At 37.7% G+C, this 17,667-nt stretch overlaps 1 protein-coding gene across 1 annotated transcript in view; it reads left to right on the top strand.

Moving 5' to 3' along the window:
* itga8 (integrin, alpha 8) overlaps positions 1-17,667 on the top strand; it is an 81,576-nt gene that overhangs the window by 16,714 nt on the left and 47,195 nt on the right. Inside the window, exons 9-13 of the mRNA XM_084088686.1 lie at positions 1,579-1,622; positions 2,317-2,373; positions 2,599-2,651; positions 3,616-3,821; positions 11,216-11,407. Coding sequence (XP_083944812.1) covers positions 1,579-1,622; positions 2,317-2,373; positions 2,599-2,651; positions 3,616-3,821; positions 11,216-11,407 — 552 coding nt within the window. The remainder of the gene's footprint in view (positions 1-1,578; positions 1,623-2,316; positions 2,374-2,598; positions 2,652-3,615; positions 3,822-11,215; positions 11,408-17,667) is intronic.

Raw genomic sequence — 17,667 nt, 5'->3', positions numbered from 1 at the left:
CGCAACTTAAAGGGATGGTTCGGAGTAATTTCAACCTAGGGTCCTTTGCACCATGACTTCGAGCCAAACACCCCCCCAGAAGCTGTTTTTCCCTTAGTCGAACATTATTAAGTTTAGAGCTTATTTAGAGATATCAGCCGAATGGCTTAGTGCAGGTGCTAATGGATCCAAGGATGTATCCTGTAAATTACCCCACTAATAATGCCCAGAATGGTACCAAACTTCTACAGTAGTACAAATAGGTTCTGTACTCATAAAACGAGGCATTGGAAAGTTTGTAAGTACATCAGGAGTTTATTTAAATAACACTTGCTTCTGATGGCTTATGCTACCGCTAACCCGGACGTCGAGGTCACTTCTGTGATTTGGGATAATTAGTTTTCATCACATTCCGTGAGATGAGATTGTCCTGACACTGAAGCGTGAGCTCTTGAAGCTCCGCCCTCTTCTTGAAACAGGGCTTGAGGCACCAGCTCACTTGCATTTAAAGGGATACACACAAAAACGGCGCGTTTTGCACCCCCCCCAAAAATGCAGTTTTAACATGCTATAAAAAATTATGTTATCTCTTAACAGAATTATTAAAATTATCTCTTATTTTCAGCTAAAACTTCACATACACACTCTGGGGACGTCAGAGACTTATTTTACATCTTGTAAAAAGGGGCATAATAGGTGCCCTTTAAAATGTATTGATAACCTCCATAATAATACAGGTGGAACAAAAGAAAGTCACATGATGAATCGGAGTTGTAACAAAATTGTTCAGCACAAATTTTTGGAGGTATATGTGCTCTGATACTTGATTTGCACTGTTCAGACAATAAAACAATACAGACAGCATGCACAAATAGACAACGCTCTCCATGGGTTCAGTTCATTCTTCCCAGAATTCCCTCTCTGTCTTTCTCATACATATGTTCTATCTGGTCTGGATTTGTGGTGAATCCAGAGAGAAGAGACATGCTGATTTCTTTTTGTCAGAGTTTCATAAATGGGTTCTTGTTGTGGTGCACTTTGCGGTCAAAGGCGTCGGGAAATTTGAGGTTGTGGGGGGAAGGGTTGAGGACGAGTGGGGTGTGATGGATCCCTGGGAGTATGGGAGATTTCAGGTTAGAAACGAGGCAAACTTGAATGGTCTCTCTCCGATCTCAGTGGGTGGGACAGATCTGACAGACAGCCACAAACCCTCCTACCACATCACTATCTCCAAGATCATCCATCAGGCCTCAGACAGCCTCTGTCTCCTTCGCTATGTGTCATTTCCCCCTCCGTCTCTCTCTTCTAAATATTTATAATAAATGAGTGACTGACATGGTGTTGACAGAGAAGAGATTTACAACACTCACAAGTCTCACCTCACTGTTTTCCCCGAGATGCACTAGATAAGTGGTTGTGTGTGTGAAACATACACACTCTTCTCAAGACAGGAAAAGTGAATGTTTTATTATTGTTCTGTACTGAAGCACATCATTTGTTTCTTCAAACTCTGCTTGTCTAAAATATATAAACCTGCTTGCACATATGTAAATATCTTGGGTAGGTATACTGTATGATTTTCTTATGTCCTTTATGCAGAACTGGTAGCAGGGGTTCCTCGAGGAGCACACAACTTTGGTTATGTAAGTATACATTCCTAAACATACTTTGTTTCCTGTGTTTCTGTCATGGTAAGACCAAGAATCAAAGGTCAGAGGTGAAGGTCAAGGGGGAAGGAAGAATGTGAGAAATGTTCGAGAGGTTATCCACTTCATTTGTGTCAATTGAAACATGTATTTATTCAAATAAACAAAGACAAGCTCAGCTGTATGTTTTGCAAAGATGTATTCTGGTAAGAGTAAAACCTCTAAGTCGCTTGTGTAAGTGTATGTGAGTTTCTCATCTGGATGTGATTTGAAGTCTTAAGAAGGAATTCCCAATTAGGGCTGTCGCATCTAGGACGTAGGGGTGTCCCCTTTGGCCCTCAATTAAACAGAATCATATTCAGCTGGATGGGTGGTTTGTGAAGCAGTGAATTTGGAACTTTTCACTGCATGTTATATTCTTGGCTATTAGCCATATGTGGCTTTGTTTGATTTAGGATCTCAGTCATACGTGCCCCATAAAACATCCTCTAAGATCAATCTGGATGTAATTATTAGAGTGCTAGATGCCTAACATGAGGAAAATCACTCTGGTTTTGAGTGGAGGTCAGGCATGTGGTCAGATACACAAGTCCTGCATTACATCAGGGAATAATCAAGATTCATGACAATCTGTCATGAATATAAAAAGTGTTTTATGAGAAATAATATAATCTAACCTTTCTTTTTTTAGGTTGCTGTGATCAATGCAACAAACCTGACGTTTATTCAGAATTTTACTGGGGAGCAGGTGAGTGACTGTCCAACCTTTTTAAAGAGGTTTTTTTTTTTTGGTAACACTTTACAATGGTTAAATGGGACTAAAAGTAGTTTTTGAATAAGACACAATCTTCTTTTTAATAGCTTTCTGATTCAGCAGAAGATATTTTAGTAATGGTTATAGCAATGTGTCTCGTTCCTTTCTTTGTGTCACATTTGAATTTCATTTGATTTCGTATATGATTGTTTCTCACAGATGGCCTCTTATTTTGGATACACCATTGCAGTGACTGATGTAAATGAAGATGGGTAAGTCAACTTGGACAAACAATATCCAATGACTCCCATGCAAGAGGTTGTACTAATATAAGTCTGTCTGCATTGAGTTCTTTCTTATGAAATCTGAGTTTTATCCCCATGTGTATGACTCAAAAGTGCACATTCTATAGTCATAGTTACTAGATGTTCCTCACAGTCTGTCAGCACTGAAAAAAGTACAGTATTTATTTTGAGCTAATTTAATTGACCAGCTCTTGCTGTATTTAGTTACAAGGTGTATTTAGAGCCAGATAGGACTATATAAATAGGACCATCCATTTTTCTTCAGGATTTGGCTTATTTAGACTCATGCATTACGCTCTGGTTTACCTGACCCTTGTTTAAATGCTCTCATCGTCCAGGGGGGAAATTTGATATATATAAAATTTGTTTCTAATTTGGTCTTATGAGGATTCAAAACCTTGCTGACACATCAGCGCCAAAGCTCCTTCTCTTATGTCTGAAATGCTGACATGTGTTTATGCCATTAAAGGCTGAAAGGCTTCCTTACCAACGGTACATGGTTGAATACACAGTAAATCAGCAGTATACACAGAGAAAGGGCAGTTAAATGATAAACCAGCAATGACTAATGCACAGAGAGTGAATTACAGCTCATTACACTTACTGTATAGCTGTTGAAATGGCTCATTTGATGGAAACTGGGCCAATCAGTCTTTAGTGTTGAAGTCAGTGTATCGTTTTTGTTATTTTGGCTACCAAATGCTGGAACGTTTAAATCACAGGGATTTATTTTTAGATATCAAATAACACAACTTGGTTCTATCTGTTATCTCAGATCTGAGAAGTCTTAGAAGTACAAATGTGAAATGTTCTACGTTTCTACATTTTTGTTGGTTTTAGTTCTGGTTATTCTCAGAATATTATTTATGGGCCTCTAAAAATGTAAAGAGGTGTTTGTATCAAATTTGTGCATTTATATGTGCACACACAGGCTAGATGACGTGCTAGTTGGAGCCCCACTCTACATGGACCGTGAGTTTGAGAGTAAACCGCGTGAGGTGGGCCGTGTGTACTTGTTCCTGCAAGAGGACGTGCTTCTCTTCTCCCCTCCCATCACACTCACTGGAACGCACCTGTTCGGCCGGTACGGAAGTGCCATCGCCCCTCTTGGAGATATCAACCAGGATGGATACTCTGGTAAGTGTTCGTGCTAATGCTCTTGTAATGTGTTGTATTGCATGTTTCAAGAGTTTCAAGGCCAGTGAGACAGAAGTTACATATACTCCCATTTCCTACTTGCCTTTTTTTGTGTAGGATATCCTGTCACTCTATCACACACTTAAAATGTTCAGTTTTAACCCATTCGGGAAGTGTAAAATTAGTGATTTGCTGCCCTTGTCTGCATTTTCCTGTGAAGAGTTGGGTGTGAACCACATATTCAACCAATATTATTGAAAAACAACCTTAACATTCAACAAAAAAATTATGTGAGTCAACAACATACTATACCTTCATGTCGCCACCCATGACACAGAAACACTTTTAAATGTTAAACATAACAGCATTAAACTCTAACAGGTTTTTCATTTTATTAAAACACTTAAAATAACATATAATTTGTAGAACTTCCAAAGTTACTCAGACAATTTCATTACTACAACATTTTTTTAAGTTTAAATTACACACAATATTAACTTGATCAATATTGAGTTAAGTCAACAGAATTTATCAAAATAATGTTTGCAAAATAAAAGGTTTAATCTATCAATCAATAAATTAGAATTTTTCATGTAATCAAGTGAACTGGTAATAGTTCCCCTGAATTTTGAACAGCTGGCCTGACCTGGCAAGCATAAAAAATCCTTCTAGTTGAGCCCTGCCTCTCAATTTCTGTCCTGATCAACGCAAATCCTGTTGTCATGGTAGCATTTCTCTATTTTTTTATGAATTGTTCAAGAGTTCCTCCTGCATCTGAAGTGAACCAGGTGTCCAGGGGTGGAGTCCAGGCCGGACTAATCACCCACAGATCATCTCCATCAGTGCAGACAGATTGAGTTTGGCTGGGAACAGAGAGGTTTTCTCTTATAATTGTGTGTGTGTGTGTGTGTGTGTGTGTGTGTGTGTGTGTGTGTGTGTGTGTGTGTGTGTGTGTGTGTGTGAGTGAGTGAGTGAGAGAGAGAGAGCGTGTGTGAGAGTGTTTTTACATGCAATCAATGAATCCGCTCCATATGTTACTGTAACATGACCTGATATGTCGCTGTAATTTTAAAATGACACTTGATTTGGATGAAAGTAAGATGAGGATATGATATCTATGCATTAGATGTAAGCCACCTGATCCTCAATCCACAGTCACTGATTTAAAAAACAAAACAAAACAAAAAACATGTTGTAATATAAGACTTTACAACTTGTATGAAATGCCAATGTGCTTAGAGACTCAAATACTGTATATAATTTGTCTGTGAGTTTCAAAGAAGAGCTAATGGAAACAAAACACTTTAATTCATCCAGGGATTCACTTTGTGGATTATTAATGCGTCTTGATTCACATTTTCTGGCTATGTAAAAGTATCACATAATGAGATGATGATGTCTGGGAGTTTTGGAGAATAATGACTTAATCAATATCTGATCTGGTCATAAAGAATCTGATATCACACACTGCATCTCTGTTACATCAGCCATATGGCTGCACTGGAGTGATGAAGTCACTTGTCACAATGTCTCTGTTTGTTTTTGTACTTCTGCTGTATGAATTATTCTGTCATTTAGTCTCTCTATCTGCTTTGCTCTGAGCTTTGTTTGTTCAGTTTTGTTGCTCTGGTGCCTCCAGATGGATTTGCTGTTACCTGCTTTCATGCAAAACATTAGTGCGGCAGTCGAATACTGACATACATAGAAAAGTGAGATCCATGAAGAGTATCCAGTGAGAGGCATCTCTTGTGTGTGTCTATACGGTCACTAGTGTCCTGTGACCTGTTACACAAAGCTAGTTGAACAAACTCAAAGTAGGTTTAGAGTTGACGAAACAAATCCAACCCGTTTTGGCTCAGGTTCAGGAGGTTCACAGCGCTTGCTATAAACTTTCCTAGTCAACTCAGGGTTTGATCCAGAGATTATGATTCTCTTTAGAGTGCGTGCACCCAAAAGTGTGACATCTGCAGCAAACAGCCAATCACGAAACATGTAGAGCGTAACTTTGATTCACTTCTTGTAAGATATTCAGCACAGTTCACTTATCTGCTGAAAATGAAAAGATTAAGAATAATAAATATCATGAACTGAAACATTTACATGGCAGGAAAAAGCAGCTGCCTCAAAAGATGGAGACGGCAGATAAAAGCAAGTATCTAACTATATATTTGTGTGTATATACACTCACACACACACATACAGTATGTATATATATACATATATATATACAGTGAGGAAAATAAGTATTTGAATACCCTGCTATTTTGCAAGTTCTCCCACTTAGAAATCATGGAGGGGTCTGAAATTGTCATCGTAGGTGCATGTCCACTGTGAGAGACATAATCTAAAAAAAAAAATCCAGAAATCACAATGTATGATTTTTTAACTATTTATTTGTATGATACAGCTGTATAAATCCATTTATTTAACAAAATGCATATATGTTTTATAATTATAATTCCATTAGGGCCAGAAACTGAGATTAGGCCCGCGAGCATGATTTTATATGTCTGTTATTTTTGGACTCAGTGGTTTCTTACTGTGTATCTATAAACGTCTGTTTCTCTCCGTTGTGGCATGTAGTGTATGTATGCAGTCGAATAAGGCCAAGCCACACAATTAAGTATCTTGTAAAGTGTCATAATGAATTCTCTCTCATATATATTATGCTGTTCTTTTTCATCGACCATCAGGCTGTTGTTGTTGGGGGTCTTTGGGCATTGTGCCAGCTACTGTGCCCACTGCCAGAAAACAGGAAAAGGAAATGATCAAGAATCACCAAAAACACGATAGATATTTATAGAAAGGAACTCGTCCAAGAGAAACAGTGAAACAGAGCATTATTACATACACTGACACACGTGCACACACACGCGCGCACACACACACACACACACACACACACACACACTTCCCACTCAGACACACACACACGGTGGTCCGGTGGACGGAAATGAGTGCTTTCTTGTGGTGATGATTTTATTTTTCTAAGTGTAATTAAACATTTCATTCCCTTCTACCTCAGAATGATTTGCTTAGCTTAGAAGATTTCCATGAGCACACATTCCTCTCAGATCTGTCATCAGTCATGGGTTTTCTCTCTTTCCCGAATCTGTATCCTTTTGTCCCTTTGTTTTTGGCCATTCTTTGGAGTTTGTCAGCTATTTTTATAATAGAGTGAGGAAATAGATCGGGGATGCTCAAGGTCCGGCCTAAGGGCCAAATGCAGCTCCCCATTAGGTTATCAGTCGATGTCTATCTTTAACGACATTGTTATTGTTTTTGACAGTTCAGTTGCAGTTTCCATGTCTGCACTGCAACCAAGTGACACAACAGGACAAAATTGCTTCCTTTATAATCAGAAAGATTGTGTATTTTGCAGGTGCTTATTATGAGTCTGTTCTACATCATGCCACTTGCTTGCAGTGTAAACAGTGTCATGGCACTTCCTGTTGATTTCTTGCACGCAACTTAGTTAAATTACATTTCGTTATCTGATTAATATAAACAGTGTCATGGCACTTCCTGTTGATTTCTTGCACGCAACTTAGTTAAATTACATTTCGTTATCTGATAACGAAATGTTTAAGAATAATGTTTATATTTAAGAAAAATGTGTAATTTATATATAAAAAACTTATATTTATATATAATATAAATTATATATAAATATATACAGTATATGTATGCAAATATTTCTTAAATATATACAAGCATGTGTGTGTATTTATATATACAAAATAATTATACACAGTACACACACATATATTATGTAAACACAAACTTTTATTTTGGATGCGATTAATCGCGATTAATCTTTTGACAGCCCTAATATATATATATATATATATATATAAATATATATAAATGACTTGAAAAATATTTTTATTTTAATATAAAATAATTATATATAATAATACATTTATTTATTTAGTACAAAATTATGATAATTCATTTTTTTTTAAAGTTATAAATTGATAAATTATTTTGATCCAGAGCGTTAGGATATTCAAATACTGTCATCATTATTGATGCATACTCAGACTGTAATGGAAAGATCTGGAGCTAGCATACTGGAAGCATTTATGAATTTTATGAATGTGTTAATGTGTAAATAAGATGTCATAATTAAATTCATATGGACTATACTGAGTGAAAAGGGTTTCCAGCACTTATGACTATTTTGATAAATATAAAAGACTGGTATAAAATGAAATGAAACCCATGTATCATTACTATTACCAGATCATTCACTGGCCCCTGGTCATTTTCTAAAAGGTGATCAGCACATCCTTGAGTTGCACTGAGGTTAGACAGATCAGACCACCTGAGAAAGTAGTTACTATGTCTGATTTCAAAGAAATTGATGGCAAAATTTTGGAAGAAACCGTACAGCACCTTAAAACATCAACCTGCTCTCTTGACACACTTCCCACATCTTTTTTCAAAAGTGTGTTAAACAGTTTAGAAGCAGATCTTCTAGAAGTGGTAAATGCCTCACTTCTCTCTGGGAGTTTTCCAAACTCCCTGAAAACTGCAGTTGTCAAGCCCCTCCTGAAAAAGAGCAATCTGGATAAGACCATATTAAGCAACTATAGACCGATCTCAGATATTCCTTTCATAGGCAAGATCATTGAAAAAGTTGTCTTCAATCAGCTGAACAAATTTCTGAGCTTGAATGGATCCTTTGACAATTTTCAATCTGGTTTCCGACCGCACCACAGCACAGAGACAGCGCTCATAAAGATAATAAACGATATTCGCTTAAATACTGATACAGGCAAATTATCGGTGCTGGTACTACTCGACCTCAGTGCTGCATTTGACACTGTCGATCATAACATACTTCTTGACAGGCTGGAAAACTGGGTGGGGCTTTCTGGGATAGTCCTAAAATGGTTCAGGTCATACTTAGATGGGAGAGGTTATTATGTGAGTATAGGAGACCATAAGTCTGAGTGGACATCCATGACATGCGGAGTCCCTCAAGGCTCAATTCTTGCGCCACTCCTGTTCAACCTGTATATGCTCCCAATGAGCCAAATAATGAGAAAGAACCAAATTGCTTACCACAGCTATGCAGACGACACACAGCTCTACTTAGCCCTATCGCCTAATGACTACAGCCCCATTGATTCCCTGTGCCAATGCATTGACGAAGTCAACAGTTGGATGTGTCAAAACTTTCTTCAGTTAAACAAAGACAAAACTGAAGTCATTGCGTTTGGAAACAAAGATTCTCAAAGTTCTCAAGGTGAACGCATACCTTCACTCTTGGGGTCAAACAACTAAACATCAAGTCAGGAATCTTGGTGTGACACTAGAGTCAGACCTTAGTTTCAGTAGTCATGTCAGAACAATAACTAAATCAGCATACTATCATCTGAAAAATATTGCAAGAATAAGATGCTTTGTTTCCAGACAAGACTTAGAGAAACTTGTGCATGCTTTCATCACCAGCAGGGTGGATTATTGTAATGGACTCCTCAATGGCCTTCCCAAAAAGACCATTAGACAGTTGCAGCTCATAAAGAACGCTGCCGCCAGGATTCTGAGCAGAACCAGAAAATATGAACATATCACACCAGTCCTCAGGTCTTTACACTGGCTCCCAGTTAAATTTAGGATTGATTTTAAAGTATTATTACTGGTATATAAATCATTCAATGGCCTAGGACCTCAATACATTGCAGATATGCTCACTGAATATAAACCCAACAGATCACTCAGATCATTAGGATCACATCAGCTAAAAATACCAAGGGTTCACTCTAAGCATGGCGAGTCCGCTTTTAGCTATTATGCCAGCCGCAGCTGGAACCAGCTACCAGAGGAGATCAGACGTGCTCCTACAGTAGTCACATTCAAATCCAGACTCAAAACGCATCTGTTTAGCTGTGCATTTACTGAATGAGCACTGTGCCGCTGTTCGTCCGACTGTTTGTACTGTACTGTATTTTATTTTATTTTTCTAAATCGTTTTAATTATTCTTATTTCTTTTTATTATTTTAATTTCTTCTATGTAAAGCACTTTGAATTGCCATTGTGTATGAAGTGTGCTATATAAATAAACTTGCCTTGCCTTGCCTAAAAGTGGCCTTAAAGCAAAGTAATGTGAATATCCCTGACATAGATCTCTATAGACCTTATTTCCTCAACATCCCAGTCTTTCTGCCCCTCAGTGGGCATCTCTGTCTGGGTCAGCAGTTTTCTGTTTCTTCAGTTTTCCTCTTGTGTGTGTGTCGCTGCCCAAAATGTAGGTTTATGACTTGAGCAGTGCTGCTGGCAGGAGGAACACTTGAATAGATAACTCTACCCTGGAGATTTATTGGCCATGCAGTAGTGGACTTGGACTTGTGCTTGTGCATGAGTCTGTTATTGTTCTGTAATAGTCCCTCTGTGCCGAGGAGAAAAGAGCGGTCGCTCCCTGTGGAGCTTTGTGTAAATCATCAGTATTCTTTTCAGCAACATCCTCTTTTCTTTTGCATAAAAGCTTCTCTCTGTTCCTCTCCACCATAGCCAACACTGAAATAATCAATAATAAATGATAAATGACTAAATGGAGCAAAGCCAAATGTATAGCACTCAGTTTTCTGGTAGGTATGAAGCCTGTTTTTACATGAGAGTAAAAACAAAATACAACTTTGTGACTTCATGTATCCAAATCTAAATATTTAACAGTAGCCAGTTCATTTTTTTTCTGTATCTCACAAATGAGAGTTATTTCTCACTATTCGACTATGCAACTGTATATCTCAAATTGCAACTTTACATATGATATTGAAACTTAATATCTCACTTTGCAACTTTATATTTCAGAATTGAGACTTTATATCCTATTTATATCTCGCATTGCAACTTTACTTCTCACATTGCAACTTTACATCTTAGTATTGCAACTATATCTCACAGTTGCAACTTTACATCTCCCAGCCGTGTCTTTAAATCTAAGAATTGAGACTTTGTCTCGCATTGCAACATAATATGAGATATAATTTTGCAATTGTGAGATATAATGTTGCAATGTGAGATATAAAGTCTTACGCAGAGAAATACTTGCGAGTGTGAGATATGAAGTCTCAATATGAAGTTGAGACTTTATATCTCACTATTTAGAATTTATTCCTCATAATTTCCACTTCATCACACAGTTGAGACTAAATCCCACAATTGATTGTATCTCACAGTGGCAACTTTACACCTCATAATTGTGACTTTTTTCAAATTTTTTACTTTATCTCACAATCTTTCTTATTTATTTAACTAACTCTGAGGCAGAAACAGGCTTTCATGGGTAGGCTGAGGGTGGAAACAAATAGGATGTACATCTTGTCTGTGTAGTGTAAATGCTGTTATTGATGAAATATGGTTTCTCCATTTCTTTCTTACTCAGACGTGGCAATAGGGTCTCCGTTCGCAGGTGAGGACCGTGGTGGCAGGGTCTTCATCTATAATGGGCAGAAATCTGGACTGATGTTACAGGCATCTCAAGTGCTGAGAGGTGACTGGGCCTCATCCGCAATCCCAGCAGGCTTTGGATTCACCCTGCGTGGAGCGTCTGACCTCGATAACAACCAGTACCCTGGTGAGTAAAGAAAAACCTTCGGTCTCTTCCTCTCTCTCTGTTTACGCAAGTTTCTGTTAAGACAATCATGCTTAGGAACTGATGTAAGCCAGGGAGATTTGATGTAGGAGGAATGAAAGACTGGATGAAGAAGAAAAAGACTGGACTGAGACATCCAGGTTGAGTCACTTTGTTGGTCAATCCACTGGTCATTTTTTACAAATGTGTGCAAGTATTTCCTCTCGTTCTCGTTCTTGTTCTTTTCTTTTGTTTTTCTTTGCCTTCTTTTATTGTGGTATACTGTTTCTGCATATTATTCTCATTGCTCTGTTTATCATGATTTATTAGGGGCCAAGCACCGAAGGTGCGGAGGCACCTATTGTATCTGTTCCCGTTCTTATTATTATTATTATTCCGCTTCTTCTTCTTCTTCGGCTCTGGGAGTCTATGGCAGCCTATAGAACCGCTTGCGGGAAAGTTATGAAATTTGGCACACTGATAGAGGACAGTCTGAAAAGTCACCATAGCAAATTTGGTGTCTTAAAACCAAACCCTCTAGCGCCACCAACTGTCCAAAGTTTCACTCATGTTTATGCTAATAACTTTTGAACCGCAAGGCCTATCAACAAAATTCGACTGCAACCTATGACGTCATTTTCCGTCATGGAAATTTTTCCGCCATTTTGAATTTTCCGAAAAACCTACTTTTTCGAACTCCTCCTAGGCCGTTGCTCCGATTTTCACGAGAATTGAACCAGATCATCTCCAGACAATGCCGACAAAGTTATGGAATTCAAGTTGATTCGTCAAATCGTTTTCGATAAACCCACGAACAAATTTTACGTAGCGCTTGCAAAAACAGATGTAAGGCTGTATCTCCGCAACGCTTTATCGGATTCAGACCAAACTTGGTACATATCGTCACAAGCATGACCTGAGGCTACATGCTGCGTTTCGGCGCAGCGCCACCTACTGGTCCGGAGATATGAAAAATGGCTATTTTTGCTTATAACTTCTGAACAGTTTGTCCAAAAATCATTGGTCTTGTTAGATTCAGGGCAACATGCCGAGTCGACTGATATCCAATTTTACCATATCGGCCATTTTGACTGTCGGCCATTTTGAATTTTGTGCTAAAATGCTGTATTTTAAGAATGCATTGTTACGAAACTTGGTATGGGTCATCAACACAATGTCCTGAAGGAGCGTGAGAAGTTTCGAAACAGCGCCACCTAGTGGTGAATTTTTTTTTTCAAATGCTTATAACTTTGGGTGTGGTCGACTTATTTTCTCGAGACTCATCTAATTAGACTCCTGAAACCTTGCCGAGTCCTACGCTACCAAACATGCTAGGTTTCACCTTACGGTTTGCGTAGCGTTGTGATTTAGCGCTTAAAAAACATTTGGCTATATCTTCGAAACCGCTTGTCCGATCGAGACGAAACCACCGTCAGAAGTTTGGAAACATAGGTTGATAGCTATACGTCAATGCCCAAATGCGAAAATATTGATAGTAAGGGGTAGTAAAATTCAATCAAAGTCATGTGTCAGTCATTTTTTAGGTGTTTTTTCATATAAATGTCTATAACTCTGAAGTGAATTGAGATATTTTCACCAAAATTGACACACATATGTATGGGCTCACTCTGAGGACACATTCAAAAAATTGCGGGACTGAGCCTCTTGGTGGCGCTATAATAGAACAAAACATGAAATTCCCATTGACTTCAATACAGTTTTGTGAAATAAAATGCTATACTAAACAAATGCATTGGTGTAATATTACAAAACTCAGAATGTGCCATCAGCACCATCCCCTGAAGGTACCCAAAATATTTCAAGACAGTGCCACCTAGTGGTCAAAAGTTATAACAAAATTTCCAAAAAGGCTAAGAAACTTTTGAATAAATCTGCCTATTGAAATGCCACTGGTCTTAATAGATTCCTTGGGTCAAGCCGAGAACATAAATACCAAGTTTTCCTTATTTGGCCAAACTTCCTGTCCGCCATCTTGATTTTCATTCAAAACCTACTTTTTCAAACTCCTCCTAGACTGTTTGTCCGATTTTCACCAAAATCGAATCGTATCATCTCCAGACTGTGCTGACTAAAATTTATGGATTTCGTGTCGATAGACCAAACCGTTTTCGTATAGCGCAGCAGCAAAGTTGAGTCATGATGCCAAAAGGACTATTCAGGCTTTATCTCTGCAATGCCTTGACATATTGACACCATACTTTGTGTGTGTCATTGTCACTTCACTCTGACCACATCACATCAGTTTTGTAACTGTGCCACCTATTGGTCGAAAGTGATAATCAATTATATCATATTTTTATTTACTGTTTCTATGATTTTTCAGGCATTTTGCCTAAAATCCTCTTTAAATGTCTTTAATTGCTCATTGTTGCAGTTGGTCTGACACTTTCAGACATGTTGGCATGTCTTGTCGTCTTATTCTGCTTGGCCCCGGTAATGGCTGCTTGTTTATAATGTTTTTATTGAGAACAATCTTCCACATGATGAGATCTATGTGATTTCTGACACTCTCTGCCGTCTGAACCTCATCCAATCACGCATATATTAATGAATGATGTTTCTGCTTGTTTTCATTGAACACAGTGATTTGGGGTTTACCTGAAAAGGTCAAATCTTATTGAACATTTTAGAGCCGATTGTTTCAAGACTATATAGATAAACATTTGCAGTTGACTGAACAAGCTATTTATAGCCTACGTGTATGTGTGTGTGTGTGTGTGTGTGTGTGTGTGACAGACATGTTGACTGGGCTCCAGATTCATTTTTAAGGGTTCAACTCTTGTTCTTCAGAACCAGGTGTTTCTGAGTATCTGTGAGAAGAAATGATCAGGAAGTTTAAAGCAGCTACAGATGTTTCATCAAAATGTTTATTTTGAATTTGAAATTATCCCAACTAGTCTTCACATAGTGTTTGTGGATTAGTTCATATTGAAATGAACTGTCTGAGTGAATATTCAGAGCTTTTAGAAGAATACAGATCTGCATGTTCCCACAATCCATCACAGCTGCGCCATAATCTTATTTTGACTAAAAGAAACATGAATTAACTGATTCATTTTCAGAAACAGAACTACAGAAACACCCAGCGTGTTTCTAAAGCCAAACTCTGCTGTAACGCCTCAAGCCCATTTCAATAAAAACAGAGCAGCGTATTCATTCTTTCTGTCCTTTAATCTCCCCTTTCATTTTTTAATGGCATTGTACAAAATCATCAAAGCAGATGCTGTCACATGCTTTCTTTATAGAGACAGGAAGTCAGATGGTTAGGCAGCTTATATGCACATTTGTGTCGCATGAGTGTGTGTGAGAGTTTGCTCTTTCATGGTGACAGGATTGTCATCTTAAATATGCTCTAATAAACGCAGATCTTTTCCATACATGAAAACCATAGATGAATGGTAGAACAATCACACACAGGTGTACACACACACACAATGATGTTGAACAGACCCAGAAAGCAAAACGAAAGACGGAAAACAGGTTTTCCTGTCTCTTCCTCTCAGAATGGATAAATCACAGATTTTTAGAGATGTGATCTCCGCAATCTTTGATCTGTGTGAATGTTCTAATCGGCCTCTATGATGTGTGTGCCATGTACATTTCTTCAGATCTTTATCACTTTCATCAGTTCATCCAGATTAAAATTGCTTTGTTGTATTCCACTTTCGTAAGTTGCTTTGGATAAAGGCATCTGCTAGATGAATAAATGTAAATGGGGCATGTTGAACATTTTATTTAGTTATGGTTTCTTAAAGAAACTATGGTTTCTTGCATAATTTAGTTTTACATGACCATTTTACACCTCGTAGATTTTGATATGTAAATAATCATGATTTTCTAACATTTAAGCAAACTGTATTCCATAACATGTAAATGTAAGCACTCTTATATGAATGTGTTAATAGTTCCAACATGTTCTGAAAGATGATTTTACAGCTTAGTTTTGGTAAATGGTCTTGGTTGAATGAGGAAGTAGCTTTATGTTGCTTTGTGTCTGAAACCGGTTACAGAAATGCTAATATGTTCAGAAAACAGCGTGCATGTTTTGTTTTTTTTTACTATTAAAAATAAGAATTTTTTGTTAATTTTAGACTCAGACATGACATTTGAGAAGAATGTAATAAATTTGGTCTGTATAGTGATATATAACATTAGAAGGTTTTTTTATTTGTACAGAATCAACTTTCTACAGATGCTGCTAAAATGTATCTGCAATCAGTGATATTTTATAATTTTTAATACTGTGTATCATCATAGTCACAAAATCTACTCTTAAACCTTTACATAGTTTACATAAAGACAGACAAGAGCTTCTTCAAGACTTTGGTCACTCCGCTTTTTCTATAATAGCTGTTCATATTTGGAAAGCATTACCAATTATCATTAGACAGTGTCCTCTTATGTCCTCTGTCACTCTTATGCAGTTCAAGTTACAAATAAAGATATGGCTAAGGAAGGGCCAAATATGTGCTCATTGAATTTTTTTAATACTTCAGTTATAGGATTTTACTTTTCTTCCTGCCCTGGGACAGCTGATGTAATTTAGCTTTAATTCTGTGGCAGTCATCACTGTCCATTGTCCCTGTTAAATACACGTTTAAAATAATGATAATAAAAAAATCTTCAGATTGGCTGTGATTTGTCACATTGTACCGCAGTTTCACTTTTAGTGTGTTTTGTACAAACTAATTGCTTGGTTGGTTGGAAACTTAGTTGACAGTGTTTGAGTATGTCTACAGATATTAGTCTGTATATAAAATACTGTTTTCCATTAACTCTCTACATGAATTAAATCATCACACAGATACCTTTCCTGTTTATACGCCTTTTCATTTGTGTGTGTGTGGTTTGGGGTTTATGTGAGGGTTAGAGTGAACTTTGGTTAAATGCAGGGTTAAAGTCAAAGGTCAAGGGTCATTCATCATGACCTGCTTAAACAGCAGTGGAGATTACATACTCCACATTTCCTGTCCACCGCTTCAGGCATCGTTCTCAGTTAGAACACAAAACAGACATACTCGCATTGCACATTTAACAATTACTTCATAAATTTGAGAGAAAAACACTTTAAAATACCAAATGGCAACACAGAGGAGCAGAATTTGTCGTTCTGTGAATAAAAAAGGAAAAAAAGTGGAAAGATTTGCGATTCAGAATTCCCCTTTCCACTATATTTCTACATTTATATTGCTTCCAAAAACATGATATGTTGTTACTATGTGAAACTAATTTTACATTCAGGACCCATTAGAAATGTTTTAGGAACTTGGGTGGGCACCCTATAAATATGCAAGTACTACCAATCCGATCAAGAACATTTCTATCCAAAGTCTACAGGGAGGAGTTCGGTTCTGGTTTTCTTTTTTGGATGGATGCGTGATTGTATGTCAGGTGAAATGAGAGAGAAATTCTGAACTGGAGGTAAAAGAGAAGATTGCATTAGTTGGCTGTGCTCCGGCATTTCATTGGCTAGAGGATGAAGATGACTATAACAGACTCTAACCTTATTAAAGTTCAAGTGTTTGAGCTTCTTCCATCTCCTCCCTCCATCATTCCACCTTCTATTAACCTATTCCTGCGGTTAAGACCCTTGTGTTGTGGTGGCCGGAGGGTTCGACCTGAATATTTTGAGGTTGACTATTGCATTGCACACACACATTTACACCTCACTACCATTCTGAGGAAGTTAAGCACTCAAATGAACTTTCCAGATGTGAGAATGTAATAAATTGAATTATTCTGTCATCTTCTCTGCCTTTACAAGATGAGAGCTCATGCCTTCAGGATGTGTGTGTGTCTGTCAGTCGGTGTTAGCATGCGTGTTTCTGTCCATTGTGTTCGAGGTGTGTTTTCTGTCACAATACCAAAAGCTGCTGACTCTGGTTTACAACGGGCTCTTTGCCAGGGGTGTTTCATTCCTGAAGGCAGGACCTGATGGAAAGCAAAGCCAGTGATCGACCTCAGTGAAACAGGAATCAAAGCCGCAGTCTCTGAGCACTCATTAGGGTGCTGGAGCTGTTCTGGAACATTCCTGCATGTGAGTCTCTGAGTTTGCCTGACTGCATGCATCCCTTCAGGAGCGATTTGTTCTCTTCCTTACTATTAATGCTTTGTACAAAAACTAAGGAGAGAGAATGGTCTCTTGCTCAAGTTTGATTAAAGACTGAATGAAACCGACCTTATGTAAAGGTTAAAGTTTAATGTTTACTTAATAGAAATTCTATACTTATCACAAAAACTAT

This window comes from Abramis brama (assembly GCF_963993115.1).
Source record: "Abramis brama genome assembly, chromosome: 17".
Taxonomy (NCBI): Eukaryota; Metazoa; Chordata; class Actinopteri; order Cypriniformes; family Leuciscidae; genus Abramis; species Abramis brama.
This window is presented reverse-complemented; position numbering and strand designations above follow the sequence as displayed.